The 16,112-nt window shown below is 41.7% G+C and overlaps 1 protein-coding gene across 1 annotated transcript in view; it reads left to right on the top strand.

Moving 5' to 3' along the window:
• Positions 1-16,112, top strand: part of spega (striated muscle enriched protein kinase a) — a 57,390-nt gene that overhangs the window by 24,517 nt on the left and 16,761 nt on the right. Inside the window, 10 exon segments of the mRNA XM_061677978.1 lie at positions 955-1,105; positions 2,733-3,055; positions 11,297-11,480; positions 12,118-12,191; positions 12,267-12,425; positions 12,520-12,709; positions 14,779-15,008; positions 15,076-15,195; positions 15,275-15,379; positions 15,610-15,816. Coding sequence (XP_061533962.1) covers positions 955-1,105; positions 2,733-3,055; positions 11,297-11,480; positions 12,118-12,191; positions 12,267-12,425; positions 12,520-12,709; positions 14,779-15,008; positions 15,076-15,195; positions 15,275-15,379; positions 15,610-15,816 — 1,743 coding nt within the window.

Raw genomic sequence — 16,112 nt, 5'->3', positions numbered from 1 at the left:
TCATGCCATGAAAAAATATGTAATAGGACTGTAGTTACTGTACCTGTGAGTGAAACTGCACTGCCAAAACTGTTGTATATATATCGTATATAATATAGTAATAATTAACATTCTTTTGATCAATAGCTGTCACCGACGGCTGTTCTCCTTCTCCCAACATGTCACACACTGCCCCAGTTTTAGACAGGACATTGACTCCAAACTTTAACAGCATGTAGCAAAGACATTTGTTCATTGAGCAGAATTTAGATGTGCAGACTCTAATAATTAAAGTAAATCACTCAATGTAAGATTAAATTGAAACTGCCTGCTTTTCCAATCCTCCAAACACGATAACAGCATGTCTGAATTTAGATCCCAAATACAGCATTGACGCCCTTCTCCTCCTCCACCACAAGGACACTTCCCTCACTTGCACTCTGTGTTGGAGCTTTCTGAGCTTCTGCGTTGGCGTACCTACACCCCACATGTCCCCAAGAGGAACTGAACTGGAAGAATAAAAAGAGTACGCAATGAGGGTGGGAGGAGGTGATCCATCATTTGTTCTCTTCAAGGAGTAGCTTGCAGTGATTTCCACAGCAATATGAATGCAAAAGGTGTTTGTTTAAAAGACAAAATACAAAACACTCACATAACATCTCGGAGTGACCATGAATCAAGAGTGAAATGAAATTAATATTAAAAAACAGTAGCAGTAGAGGATGATCCAATAATTCCATTAATCAATCATAATCCACTAGGGTATGGATCCAGAGGACAGTGCATAACCAAACAATGCCCGACAAAACTTGAAATTGATCCCAATTCTAAAGGTCAGCCTCAAAACGGGCCTTAAAACAGACTTGGTTCACACATCATAATACCCAACAATAAGTTTGTGAAAATGATGGCCATTATTTGTTAATGTATATCCAACATTCATGTGATAATCACATCCTCTCTGGGTTCCTTTAGGTGAGGGTGATCGGATGATGGACTGTAACCCTGATGGCTCTGATCACCGAGCTCCCCTTCCAGGCTCCTATGACCCCATCGTAGAACGGGAGCTCAGGGCGCTGGGCTCTCGTCCCCCAGGGCCAAACATGGACCCCACAAACACATCCAGGCAAGCTCTTGGCAGTGGTCCTGCGGAGGGCCCCCTGCCTGTCCGTCACCTGGGTGTCGAACCGCTGATCCGGGCGTCTCACGCTAACCTGGCGCGACCTGTTCAGGGGTCAGAGGAAAGTGTTTCTGTCGGCAGCGACTACTACGGCAGCATGTTCAGCCTCTACCGGGGGAGAACATTCTCCATGCCCTTATAGAGGAGTCCGAACTATCTGCAACACAAATTTAAAAAGACGCTCGAGCCAACACGCTCCACGTTAGCAGTTACTGTGGATTATTTTGTTTCATCGACTGTTTTGGTGCCACACTTTCCTTTGACTTGGTGTTGCTGTGAGTCCATCTAACTCTTACATGTTACAAAGGCACTGACATCTTTTATTGCACTGTGAGTGTACCTGCTGCACGTTTCTGTGAGTCTCACCTTTGGATGAACACTTTTTACACTTGCACTGGCATGCGTGGGATGCTGGCCTTGGGCAAGTTAATACTAGCATGAACACCCATTTCTAATAGTGACTCACGGGTTTCCCCTTGAGGCATGACTTTATTTTTTATTCGCCGTTGCGACTGGCAAATTGGAATAACTTTTTTTCCTTCACTTAATTTAGATTAAATTTCTGACAGGTTCCTACAACATCCTACATGTGGCTACTTATAATTTTATTTCTGTGTCATTTGCACTTATTTGTTATATGTCCTGGAGCTGAAAACTGCATATTATGACAAAAAATGACACAGACAGACATTTCTTCCTTCCAAAGCTTCTGGCAAATCTACAGGAGCTCTAACTTCAAGCCTCATTTCCTTTGAACCCTCATCCCTCCAGGATTCAGAATGATGAAGAACCACGTGAGGGTCTTCCCTCTGCACCCTCAAGATCTCCTCAGCAACCTCCCATCTTATACACAAACCACCCCAAAGCCCCAAATCAAGGCCAGGATAAACACAGATCTCTAGATAATTTTTTTCAGCCTGAGACAGAGCAGGCATCAGGCGTTAATGACACATTGGTGACCAAACTGACTCATGCAGGGCCCAAGTGCTCTGATAAGGTCAATGCGTTTGAGGAGCGAAGAGCTAGTGTGGATCTACCAGCAGTTGGATCTATTTCAGAGTTGAATTACTATGGAAAGAGCAATGACGCCAAACAAAAGCGAGCAGCCTTCAAGCAACGAGCCTCCTCTTTGGAGGACAAGATGAGTTACTCACAGCGGGTTCAGGGCTACCAGAACAAGTTCAGTGAAGAACTGGAAAGGCTCAAAAAGCTTGTTAGCAGCGCAGGCATGAGAAAGGCATATTCGACTGAGCAGCTGTTAACAGGCAAGTTAGACCCAATTGCCCCTCAAGTGGTTAAAAAGCTGGAGAAGCTGAAAACCTTGAGTAAAGTTCCTGAAAAAGATAAGCTGAGCCCAAAGAGAAACCCAGAGCATTACTCATCACAAGGAAGAACTGGGAATATTAGAGTTACCATGGAGACAGCACTAGTTCACCAGTTGCCAGGGAAACCATTGCCAACAGCCACAAAGACCAGACTCACCAGGTTTGGAGGGAATAATCACTACTGATGAATGTGTTAATGGAAGGCTTAAACTATAAAATGACTCTATCCTTTTTGTGTTTGAATGCAGGAAAACCACACAGAACTCTCCAAACACTCTGCTTATCACCTCACCAGAACACCAATCTCCCTTAAGCAAGGAAAAGGACAGATCCCCCAGTCCCAAGGGGAAAAGTGTGTCACCGGTCACAGTGAGGGAATCCGAGTCACAGTATCCAAACAAGCCTCCTAGGCTCACCCCGTCACCAACACCTTCCATCAGCCCTCTTCTAAAGAGGAGGAAGGCAGAGAAAGTGGCCATTCCCGTCATCCTGGTGGAGGATGAAACCATAAAGAATGAAGGTGATCCAGTCCAAATGCAGATGAATGAAGAGAATAGTGGCTCTGCAAAAGGTACTGTAAATGTCTACTTTGTGACCACTGGTGTGAGTTAAGATTATTTTTCTATCCTTGATTATTATTATCATCATTATTTTAAATGTCCGTGTATATGCCAATATTTGAAGCCAGGTCTAAATACAAGAAAGTAATTTGAAGAACAATTGGTTAAAGAAGGTAAAGGTAAAAATAGAAGTGATTAAAAGAGCAGATTGAGGTACTGTACATGAGCGCACCGGACCTACATTATCTGACTTTCGTGACAGGCCTGCTGGAGCCCAGCTACCGCTCATTGCAGGGGCGGTTACCATGGCAACCCATTCATTGTTCAAAACCTGAGAACGAACGGCAGGCCGGGCGGGACTGAGAAACCTTAGATTAAGAGAAAACTGTTAACCAAACGTGTTTATATCGTGTATCCTCTCTGGTCATGCATGATACAGTTTTGTCCACAAATGCAAATGGAGTCACCAGCAGCTGTGTTCCCTTATTAGGCCAGTGAGTCCACCTTGCTGGAGTATTTTTAGCCACCCTCCCTCTTCTTCTGAGTAAATGCACTCTGCCTTGTGTCCTTGTTTGAGCTTTTTATCTCGCTTGATGTTGTCCAGGCAGCATGAGCGAAAATGATTTGCAGGAAGCAACATGGCTCAACAGCTTTTCTTCCAAGCTCCTGCACACAAAATCACTGGGGTTTAGAATTAAGGCATTTCTTACTCTCCATTTTGTGATCGGAGATCAATATAATTTGTACAAGAGTCAGCGGGAGTGCAGGCGTCAGGATGCCGGGAACATCAGAGGTTTTATTAACAGGAAGCAGGCCGAGATGTGTGCAGCAGCTTTTTAAGAGTTGACAGGTTTACATTAAGTAGTATTTATCCCCTGCAAACTCGTAAAGTTGACTCTTGGTAGGTTGTTGCATTTCATTTGGATTTGAATCGGCCTACTTGATTTTTAAACTGTTAAAAAAAAACAGCTATAATGTAAATCTTTCAATGGACAGGGACAAACAAGTTCTGATCCGCTATGAACTTTATCAGCTTCACAGTTCTACGGTTGGGGGTTTGACTATGTGGATTTCCTGTTTGTTGTTCCTGTGTGTCTATGTTCTCCCTGCACTTGCGTGGGGTTTACCAGTGTACTCCGATTTCCTTCCGCATTCCAAATATGCATGTTTGGAAAAATTGTCCTTAGGTGTCAACGTGAGAGTGAATGGTTGTTTGTCTATATGTGCCCGATCGTCAGTCCATGGTGTACCCCGCCTTTCGCTTGAAGCCAGCTAGGTAAGGCTGCAGCACACTTGCAACCCCAATGAAGATAAGTAGCATATAAAACAGATGGATGGTTTGAGTTACAATCCCAATTTTTTTTGTCTCTTATGTTTCCCAGTTAGATGCTTATGACAGTGTAAGCAAATATATATGCATAGAATCAAATATCCAACCCTCAATTTCGAATCAGGCTTTAAATATGTGGATAAAAATCAGATAGAGATTAGATTACCTGACAATACGACTGCAGTGTATGACAGCTTGGCAGAGATGAGGAGGATTCGACTGAAATGAGTCGAGTCGACTCAACTCAAATGACTCGAGTCGACTCGACCAGTTTCATGACTTGCGACTTGTTTGCAAAATACTTCAGAAAAACTTGACTTGACTGACTTGGTAGCCAAGAGACTTCACTTGACTTTGACTTGAACTAGATGACTTGATAAGTCATCTTGTTTAGAGTTGGAAATCCACATTTTAATTGTGACAGTATGCGTACAGTATGCCTTTTTTATTTTTTTAAGTAAGAAACTTTTGGGGGGTCATTCGCACCAACCTGGCAACACAGTCTGCGTTGTTGCGCACTTGCCAGTTTGAAATAGCCACCTGCATGAACAACAATGGAAGGAGCGCCAAAGATGATAACATTTGGATTCAAGGATTATGTTGTCAAGGAATTTTGCGGAAATAGAATTGCAACCTGCATGGCTTGCAACTGGTGCGTTAAAGTATGGGGTGCCGTTTCTAAAGCTGCTCACGCCAAAAATAGCAACATTTGGTCACATTTAGCCTCAAAATGTGTTTGAAAAACTGGTGTGAATTTTCGAGTCACTTTTAGAACAATATTTGTTAACTTTATAGTTAAATCCAAATATTAAATGTTACACCTAAATCTCAAATCTAAATGTTAAATACATATTTAAATGTTAACTATATATCTAAATATAAATCTTGTTTTTATGTTATGTAAATGTGAAATATAATATAATATATATATATATAGGCGGCACGGTGGACGACTGGTTAAAGCGTCAGCCTCACAGTTCTGAGGACCCGGGTTCAATCCCCGGCCCCGCCTGTGTGGAGTTTGCATGTTCTCCCCGTGTCTGCGTGGGTTTTCTCCGGGCACTCCGGTTTCCTCCCACATCCCAAAAACATGCATTAATTGGAGACTCTAAATTGCCCGTAGGTATGACTGTGAGTGCGAATGGTTGTTTGTTTGTATGTGCCCTGCGATTGGCTGGCAACCAGTTCAGGGTGTACCCCGCCTCCTGCCCGATGACAGCTGGGATAGGCTCCAGCACACCCGCGACCCTAGTGAGGAAAAGCGGCTCAGAAAGTGGATGGATGGATATATAATATATATAGAGAGAGAGAGAGAGAGAGAGAGAGAGAGAGAGAGAGAGAGAGAGAGAGAGAGAGAGAGAGAGAGAGAGAGAGAGAGAAATGTTAAATCTATATATAAATATACATCTTAAATTTAAAAATGAAAACTTGCCGGAATTCTGTCACGGCACGGTGGACGACTGGTTAGCACATCTGCCTCACAGTTCTGGGGACCGGTGTTCTAATTCCTAGTGAGGATAAGCGGTAAAGGAAATGGGTTGATGGATGGATGGATATGAAAACTAAATGTAAAATCTAAATATAGAAATGCTAATTCAAAATGTTTCGGGTCAGACTAAATATTTTGTTAATATGCAAATCCACACCGCCAAAAAACAGAGATACCAACATAAAAACTGTAGTGTAACTACTGCAACTGTAGTTTGTAGCATCACATAACAACATAAAAATAAATAAAAATAAATAAATAAATCTTATACAGGGAAATTGACCCTTGGAAATATCCCTTCCTGAAATAACAAACCAGTTATGGAAACTTTAGGTGTATTTGGAAAAACAAGTGGCAAAGGGGGATGAGGGTAGAAAAAAGAACTGTTGCTGCTGCTGTGGTTCTTTTTTTCATGCAGGCATTTCAGCATGAAGCTCCCTATGCCCAAATCTCAAGATGGGCAAGAGCAGAGAGCTGTCTCAAGACCACCACAAACTAATTGTTGCAAAACATAATGATGGCATTGGTTACAGGCGCATATCTAAGCTTCTGAACTTCTGAATTAGTGAGTGGTCCCACACCCAGCGAAATAGTCCCAGAGGTGTGTGCCTGCGGATACATGTAAGTGAATTGACACCGTTTCGCATGCACAAAGACTGACAGAAATGTCCTGTAATTGCTTCAGGCACACACCCCTGGGACTCTTTCACTGGGCGTGGGGCCACTCATTGATTGCGACAAATAACTCATGAATATGCGAATTATTTACATAGTCAATCCCACCACACTTCAGTTGTACAGCCGGGTTTACGGCCCTTGTCCTGCATGCTTCTTCTCCTGTCCTTGTCCTGTTCTATCTTGTCCTATCATTCCCTCACAGGATATAGCACTACAGCGCTATACAACACTCATTTCTCATGTTTCATTGTTGTAGATATGTAATGATTTACTATTCTCATCCTATTTACAATTAGTGCTTGTTTGTCTTCATTTCGCTCTCCCCTCTAGAAACTTTGTTCTGTTCGACTGATCGACTGATTATCAATAAACATCAATTATAATACTAAGAAACCACAGCGGCAGCGACTTGTGGAAATAAATGGGAGTTTTGGGAATTTGATGTTATTGCAGTTTATTTGTTTCAATTCTAGCCAAGAATAATACTCCTCATTGTGGTGCAACCAATTGATGAAGTATTGTAATTTGCTAGCTAAATAATAGTGTTTAAAGTCGGGAGCATTTAGGCCTCCCTCCTGTTTACTTTTCTGAAGAGTGGATAAGCTAATTCTATTTTTCTTATTTTTTGAATAAAAATATATTACAGCAGAATCTCATGTTTGAAACCATTTAAATGTAGTCTTAAATGGAATCATTGAGAATAAATAATTAATTTGAGGTAAGGTTTTCCTTTTTATTGTGGCTATTCTCCCCAGTAGTGATATAGCCAAGTTATTCCAGTGTCTTAAATCAGATGAGATTTTTTCCAGAAGTGGTGTGTAATTTAGATGGCTTAGCTCTGTGAGTTTTGGTGAAATATGAATATGCAAATACTTAATGTTTCCTATAAGAATAGGGTAATCTGGGATTTGATCTGCAGGAGTCCATGAGTTTGCTGTTATTGGGAGTATAGTTGATTTTGTCCAGTTGATAGAGTAATCTGATATTTGTGAAAATGTTTTAATGAGATTGAAGACTACCTGAAGAGAATACTTGAGTTCCTGTAAATAAAGAATATCATCAGCATACAGATTAATTTTGTGTTCTGTCACTAGCGAGCAGATACCTTTAATATTAGCATTCTGACGTATAGCGGCAGCAAGAGGTTTGATGAATATTGCAAATAGCATTGGTGAGAGTGGACATCCTTATCTCGTTCCTCTTTGTAAAGTAAAACTTTGTGAAGTAATCCTATTTGTGGTGACTGTCACTTTCAGTGACTTTGTATAATGTTGCTATCCAATGTATAAATGAATCTCCAAAGCCAAATTTGAGAAGAACTGCAAACAGGAAAGCCCAGTTAAATTTATCGAAAGCTTTCTCTGCGTCAAGTGACATGATGATTGAATTTAGATTTTTACACTGTGACATGCTTATTAAATTTAACAGACGTCTGACATTATTTGTGGAACTTCTACCTTTAATGAAGCCTGTCTGGTCATGGAGGATTATTGACGGGAGTACCTTTTCAAGTCTCGCTGCAAGGGCTTGAGAGATAATCTTGATATCCACATTAATCAGTGATAAGGGCTGATAATTAGCCGTGAGAGTGGGTCTTTACCTGACTTTAGTAATAATTTAATTGAAGCTGTGTTCATATGGCTACGAATTTGACCTTTATCATTCATCTCCTTGACTGTTCTGAAAAATAGAGGCACTTGTATTGGCCAGAAATGTTTAATGAATTCAATGGAGATTCTGTCCGGGCCAGGTGCTCGTCCCGATTGCATATTTTTTAATGCGTTATATAATTCTGTCTCGGCACGCTGGACGACTGGTTAGCACATCGGCCTCACAGTTCTGGGGAGCGAGGTTCAAATCCCGGCCCCGCCTGTGTGGAGTTTGCATGTTCTCCCCGTGTCTGGGTGGGCACTCAGCTTTCCTCCCACATCCTAAAAATATGCGTGGTAGGTCGATTGAAGACTTTAAATTGCCCATAGGTGTGAATGTGAGTGCGAATGGTTGTTTGTTTCTATGTGCCCTGCAATTGGCTGGCGACCGGTTCAGGGTGTACCCAGCCTCCTGCCCGAAGATAGCTCGGAGAGGCTCCAGCAGCCCGCAACCCTAGTGAGGAGAAGCGGTAAAGAAGATGGATGGATGGATTTAATTCTGTGATGTTAAAGGAACATCAAGGCTGTCTTTAATTTGTGCATCTAATTGAGGAATGTTTAGATCCTTCATAAAATTTTCCATTTCTTTTTGGTCTGGATTGTTCAAAGATGCATATAAGATGCTATGATAATTGTAAAATATTTGATTTATTTCTACCGGTGACTGTGTATAGTTGCCATTTGAATCTTGACTGGCTGTAATTAATGACTTTTCTTTTTTGCGCTGAAGGAATTTTCCTGTTTTATTATTGTACTCAAAGTTAGTAAAAAGTTAGTCTTAATTGTTGTTGTAGAAAATCTGTTATTTTTGATAAGGTAACGTCTAATTGATGTTTAGCCTTTTGAAGTTGGTTTCTAAGCGTATCTGTCGGATTAATTGCATTTTCTTCTGTGATGTGTTTAATTTTTTCCTCAATTCCATTTTCAAATTTTTGTTCTTGTTTTTTCTTATACGAAAAGTATGATATGATTTGACCTCTCAATACAGCTTTCCCTGTTTCCCTCAGCAGAGATGGGGATATGGTTGGGGAATTGTTGAATTCCAATACCATTCCTTCCTCACGAAAGAATCAAAATCCGGGTCCTTCAATAGGGACGTGTTGAAGCGCCATGTTGGTGTCCCAAACTTGACTAAATTTTTAGATTGAGAGAAACTGGTGCATGATAGCAGTTGATGATTGGATGTATTTTGGAGGTAAATCTTTAAATTGCTGAATTGTTTGAAAGAAAAAATATCTATTCTCGGGAATAGATGAACCGATGAGTAAAATGTGTATTCTCTTTTTGTACGGTTTTTCAGCCTCCATATATCAACAAGACCAAAGTCGTCCATATACTGCTCTAGTATATTGGGGCATTGTGGCTGATTGCTATTTTTGAGATTTGAGCTATCTATTAGGATTTAGTGTAAGGTTAAAATCATCTCCCATGATAATTGTAGAATTGGCTGACAAGTTTAACAAGTGTGAAAATAAAATGTGAAAAAAGGCTGGCTCATCTTTATTAGGAGCATATACATTGACAATTGTGTGAAGTTTGTTAAATATTGTAGCCTGTATAATTATGTATCGGCCTTCTGTGTCTGCTACTGCACTATTTATTGTAAAAAGTAGTCTTTTATGGACTAGTATTGAGACTCCTCTTTGTCTACTGTTATAAAAGGTCGAGATAGCCTGAGTGAAATTAGATCAAGACATTTTTCTTCTGACTCTATTAGGTGCGTTTCTTATAATAGGAGGAGTTCTGTTTAGTAATATAATCCATAATCTTAATTCTCTTTGCCTGCGATCGAATGCCTTTGACATTCCATGACACAAAAGTGTGACATATAATGGGTGCGTGTATAGTAATTTTAAATAGATTGGGTACTATGTATTCTTTGTTGTTGTTGTTTTGACAGTTGTTGGGAGATTTTTTGGTATTGTGTTGACAAATGTTATTTAGAGAGGGTGATACAGATGCTATATTTAAGTACAGCAAAGCCAGGGTAAATAGAAGGGTAACGAACAAACACTGAACATAGAAAACAAACAGTGACAAGGGGATAATATGGTGTGTGGTGGTTGTTTGTAGTGCGCAAGAAGAGTTTTGAGTGTGTTTAGTGTGTGTGAAAACAAGCAGAGCAGGAAAGCAGACAGATTGGAGTGAGAATTCATGCTGGTGGCTTGCGTGATTCCATGTTTTGTTTTTTTATCTAAGCAAAAGTGGAAAAAAATGACGCAAGCTACAATACACTTGACAATTCATAACGACAACGGATCAAAAGAAGTACTTAGCTAGAAGAGCCAGGGCGTGACGTTGGCATCACGAAACAGTTGGTTGTCGACATATAGCTTATCGACAACTAGCCACGCTCGTTTTCGTTTCTCGCGGTGATTCTTCATCAACGGGTACAATATTTTACACCTCTCGTTGATTTCCTTGGGGAACTGGTCGTTCATTCCAAACGAAGTTCAGTTAAATTGAGTTTGAAAACCAATTTGAAAACAATTCAGTGCAATAAATTCATAATCTCAGCTGTTGTTCGTTTAACTCTTATAAGGTGTGAACACGTTTTTTTTATTTTTTATTATGATTTATGGGTAAAAACATTTTTGATTTTTTTTTTATTACCACCCCAATATATGATTGTGACTTGACTTGCGACTTGCTTAAATCAAGTAATGGCAAGGCTTAGTCAGTTCTAAAATTTAGCTGAGGAGTCTTATTTATGTCTCTCGCGGGTGTGTACTCTGGTACTGTACTATGTACTCTATACAGTACATTAGGGTTGTTGTTGCCAGGTGTGGCAGATGAATGACCGATTTTCCTAACAACCGATTATTCTCCTGCCGGGTGGCAAAATGGTCACATTTCCCTATTCTATGAGACACCTGTTGGGGAGAGATGTCACTGATCCAAAAAGTCTTGTTGGTGGCCACTTTTTCCATCTCTCGACATTTCACCCCTAAAGATTGTCTCACTCCATGCGAAAAGTCAAACCCTTTTCTGTGGATATATAATAAAGTCATATGCACGTATCAATACTAACTGAAAAATGTAAAATGGATAATACTACCAACAGTGTATAGTACCTGTGTTTATGTGCATTTTTATTGATCAACAGCTGCAACAAAGACCTTCCTGAAAATTATCCGAGAGGTCAAAGATTTGATGGTGCAGGCCGGTGAGTCGGCCAGGTTTGAATGTCACATCACAGGACCTCCAGACGTCGATGTGGATTGGCTGTCCAATGGGAAGCTGATCCAGCCGGCGCTGCTTAACTGCAAGATGCAGTTTGATGGCCGCAGGCAAGTTCCTTTTTTTTCTCCTTAAAATCCCATCAACCTTGTTTATGTTTTCTCCAGTCTTGAATGAAGTACCTGAAAGGGATATTTGGGTGAAAGTACAAGTGGTTGGTGGATAACTACACGGTGTAGTGTTAGAAATGGGTCCGTTTTTACCAATAAACTTGCAATTGTGCCGAATAGCCACTGATGGAATGACGGCACTCAATATTTATATAGTGGGGGAGGGCCGATTCATGCCAGAAAGCCCAAATGTCTACGTGGGCTTGTTTTTCCATCCATCCATTTTCTTCCATTTCTCCGGGTCGGGTCGCGGGGGCAGTAGCTTTAGCAAGGGAAGCCCAGAGTTCTCTCTCCCCAGCCACTTCATCCAGCTCTTCCGGGGGGATCCCAAGGCGTTCCCAGGCCTGCCGGGAGAAGTAGTCTCTCCAGCGTGTCTTGGGTCCTCCCCAGGGTCTCCTCCCAGATGACTGAAATGGTGAAAACCATTTTAACGCTATATCTCAACAATTCATATTTAATGTATTTAGAAACAAAACAAGGAAATTACTTTACAGACCCTTTAAATATAGTAACAAAATATTTGTATTCCGTTACTATACACGTCTATTTTCCTTTTTGATGCCATGTTTTCTCTCAGATGCCGCCTGCTGCTGAATTCCGTGCACGAAGACGACAGTGGGACGTACACTTGTAAATTGAGTACGGCTAAAGGTGAACAACAGACCCAATTGCTGTAATTCATGACGCTGATGATGAGAAAATAAAAGCATTTCATGTTATATTTAGATGAGTTGACCTCCAGTGCAAACCTAAAAGTGACTCCCTCCAAGGAGCCATTGTTCACACGCAAGCTGGACGTCCTCGAGGTCATCGCAGGTCGCACGGCCCGCTTAGACTGCAAGGTGAGCGGGTCACCGGCGCCACAAGTCACCTGGATGCACTTTGGTAGGGAAGCTCTCTACTGACTTGCTGCGGTTTTCTATGTAGCGTTCACACATTCTTCCAAGGAATACCATGTTTCTCTTCTCCATGCCTTCAGAGTCAAGAGTGGAGGAGAGCGACAACGTTTGCATTCTCATAGAGGGGGGCCGCCACTCGCTTGTCATTGCCAACGTCAGCAGCGAAACAGAGGGCTTCTACACAGCCGTGGCTCAGAACATTCACGGGAAGTCTGAATGCACTGCTGAGCTTTACATACAAGAACACAGGGCCACTGTCTCTTCTCACATGTAAGACGTCAGGATCAAGTACTTTACGTTACATGAAAAAGTAGAACATAATCAGACTTTTTTTGTTGTCACCCAAACATCCATCCATCCATCCATTTTCTGAGCTGCTTCTTTCTCCTCACTAGGGTCGCGGGGGTGCCGGAGCCTATCCCAGCTATCATCGGGCAGGAGGCGGTGTACACCATGAACTGGTTGCCAGCCAATCGCAGGGCACATACAAACAAACAACCATTCGTACTCACATTCACTCCTACGGGCAATTTAGAGTTGTCATTCAACCTACCATGCATGTTATTGGGATGTGGGAGGAAACCGGAGTGCCCGGAGAAAACCCACGCAGGCACGGGGAGAACATGCAAACTCCACACAGGCGGGGCTGGGATTTGAACCCCGGTCCTCAGAACTGTGAGGAAGTCTAAATTGCCCATAGATGTGAATGTGTGCGCAAATGGTTGTTTGTTTATATGTGTCCTGCGATTGGCTGGCGACCAGTACGGGGTGTACCCTGCCTCTCGCCCAAAGATAGCTGGATAAGCTCCAGCACGTCCACGACCCTTGTGAGGATAAAGCGGTACAGACAATGGATGGATGTATGATTGTTAAGAGAGTTTAAGGCATCCCAAAGATACTGGAGCTCATTAAAATATTACATGCTGCCATTATGTGACAAGTGGAACGTAACCGACCATCACCATGTTCACTTTAGGCACTTTTTATCGTGGTAAGACACTCAATTTATATTAACTTGGTTTGCAATATAATATTACGATATACATTGTTCATATTTAATGATATTTGGCACAAAAGCATTGATGAAATATGACTCCTACATTAGCTAACTTGCATCTCACGCTTAAATACTTGATGCCTGCATTACTTTTGGCAATATTTTATCTTTTATAGGAGGCCTACTATTGTATACAAATTACAAATGGAATATGAACCTAAAGCTTTAATCAAATGTAAAATAAACATTACGTATCGAGACAGTCTGAACATTTTCCAGTCAACAATTGAATGATTAACACTTGTATGAGTCGAGTCTTGTAGACTGTCATTAAATCTTTTCTGAAGGCCGAAATCAAAAGTTGTCGATCAAATACTGTACATTCCCTCAAATCAGGCCAGCTGGGTGGATTTGGGACACATTTGTCCTTAACGGCGTATGTAAGGAAAATCCTGGGTGCCGCTGTTCTACAAAATACTTTGCTGCATATCTTTCCTTGGCATCACTCCAACCTTGTATACTGTGATAAAAAGCCACAAAAACTAGGCTTCTCAGCCATTATATGGGAACAGTTGACACTCTTGCTACTCAATGTAAAGCGCATGCACCAACATTATGTCACGATGAAGTTTCGTGAACGCTCACAGACCATTTGCTATTACTTTAGGGTCAGGACTATGGTAAACTAGGGCCTATTCCAACTAACTTTGGGTAATTTAGCCATTCAAATTCAAGCATTATTAATTGAGACAAGAAGATGATTTCTTGTATTGTTATAAATGTGGAAACAAAGATTCAAACCCACACCATTTTTTTAATCTGCATGTGTTCTTCCTTGTCCAATCACACACCCCTTTCAATAGTAAGAAATTTTAGGTAATCCAACTAATTGAAAAAAATAACCACCTGCCTGCCACCGTGGGGTACCCATCAAGACCCCGACTGGAGCATCCGCCAACATCCCCCAGACTCACGGCTGTGGTGTCCTTGAGCAAGACACTGATACCCCAAAATGCTCCCCGGGCGCTTCAATTGCCCCCTGCTCCAGTGTGTTCCACTAACGTGTATGTGTATGTGTTCACTGTGATGGGTTAAATGCAGAGAACAAATTTCGTGTGCATGCGTGCATGTTCATGACAATAAAAGGTGATTCTTCTTCCTCTTCTTTAGTTTGTTTGTGCGTGCACTGGTGGTAACTTAGGTTGATTTCTTTATTCATAGAAAACGATTAAAGACAAAACAAAGAAAGTGGCCAAGGCAACAGTTTCTTTGGTGGAGTGAAGCAGAAGAAGAAAAACAAACAGAGTGGAACTTTTGCACTTTACGATCTCTTACCCTGCAGGTCCAAACTTGAGAAGATGCCATCCATCCCAGAGGAGCCAGAGCAGCTGGAGAGTGACATGGTGAAGAGAACCATGCCAGACTTTGTCAAACCTCTGGCTGATCTAGAAGTGATCGAAGGCAAAGAGGCTGTGCTAAACTGCAAGGTGACAGGCCTGCCTTACCCGGCCATCAGCTGGTACCACAACGGCAAGTGCATTGAGAGCAGCGAAGAGCACAAAATGACCCAGAGTAAGCAAAGATGCAACAGGCGATCTTTTGAGTGCAAAGCGGCAAATAATAATTGTGTCTCGTTCAGACAGGGATATCCACAGTCTGGTCATTCAGACCGCTTGTCATGCTGATGGTGGAGTCTACAAGGCCGTGATCGCAAACAAAGTTGGCAAAGCAGCCTGCTATGCACATTTATACGTTACAGGTAGCCCCAGGTACCATATAGTTGAAAGAGTTGTTGTTCCTTTCACATGTAAAGATGTATTTTTGTCCTTTCTGAACAGATATCGTTCCAGATCCACCCGATGGCCCCCCAGTCATAGAGGCCATCACAGGAAAAACTATAAGCCTCAGCTGGAACAAATCAAAGAGATTAGATCCATTTTATGGTAGCGTATTTTTTTCCCCCTCAGTCACTGTGGACGTCTGTGAAAGGTTGTTTTAATCTGTGAGTTTGTTAGTTATTGCTATTTGTTGTGCTTCTGTCGGATCTTGCTCCAGTCGTTAGATCCAGCTACTAAGCTCTTAGCTTGTAACCACTAATTCATTAAATGCCTTGGCAGAGTTCTACAATCTCTTGGATGCTGTTTGGTTTTATGCTTTTCTTGTTTCATTGCAGATCCTGGCTCCTTGTTGTATATGCTCCAGCAGCAACCTCTGGGTTCCATTCAGTGGTCCACTGTGGCATCTAACTTGACGGAAACCAGCTACACAGTCACTAGCCTTTCCAAGGGGGTCCGCTATGCTTTCAGGACACTGACGTCCACCGGCAAGACACTCAGCAAGCCTTCACCATCCACAGATCTAGTCCAGCTCCTGGACAGAGGTATCAAGGGTCTCAAATTTTCTGCTGGTCCAAAATCCCCATTGAGTTGAAATGGTTCGCTCAGAATAGCAATGTGACAATATTTCCCCAAAATGACAGTCTGTCAAAATGCTGAGTCTTCTTGCAATGGCCACGTCAACCTGGGTGAAACGCACCAATAATGTTGAGAATCGGCTGATGGGTTCCAGAGAAATTTAGTGTTTTTGTGTGGGGAAAAAAGTTTGCCTTTTTGGGGAACATTTTTGTGGAATATCGGCTATGGAAAATCTGCTAAAAAATGCCTTTGAACTAAGAGT

The sequence above is a fragment of the Phycodurus eques genome, chromosome 1, assembly GCF_024500275.1.
Source record: "Phycodurus eques isolate BA_2022a chromosome 1, UOR_Pequ_1.1, whole genome shotgun sequence".
Taxonomy (NCBI): Eukaryota; Metazoa; Chordata; class Actinopteri; order Syngnathiformes; family Syngnathidae; genus Phycodurus; species Phycodurus eques.
This window is presented reverse-complemented; position numbering and strand designations above follow the sequence as displayed.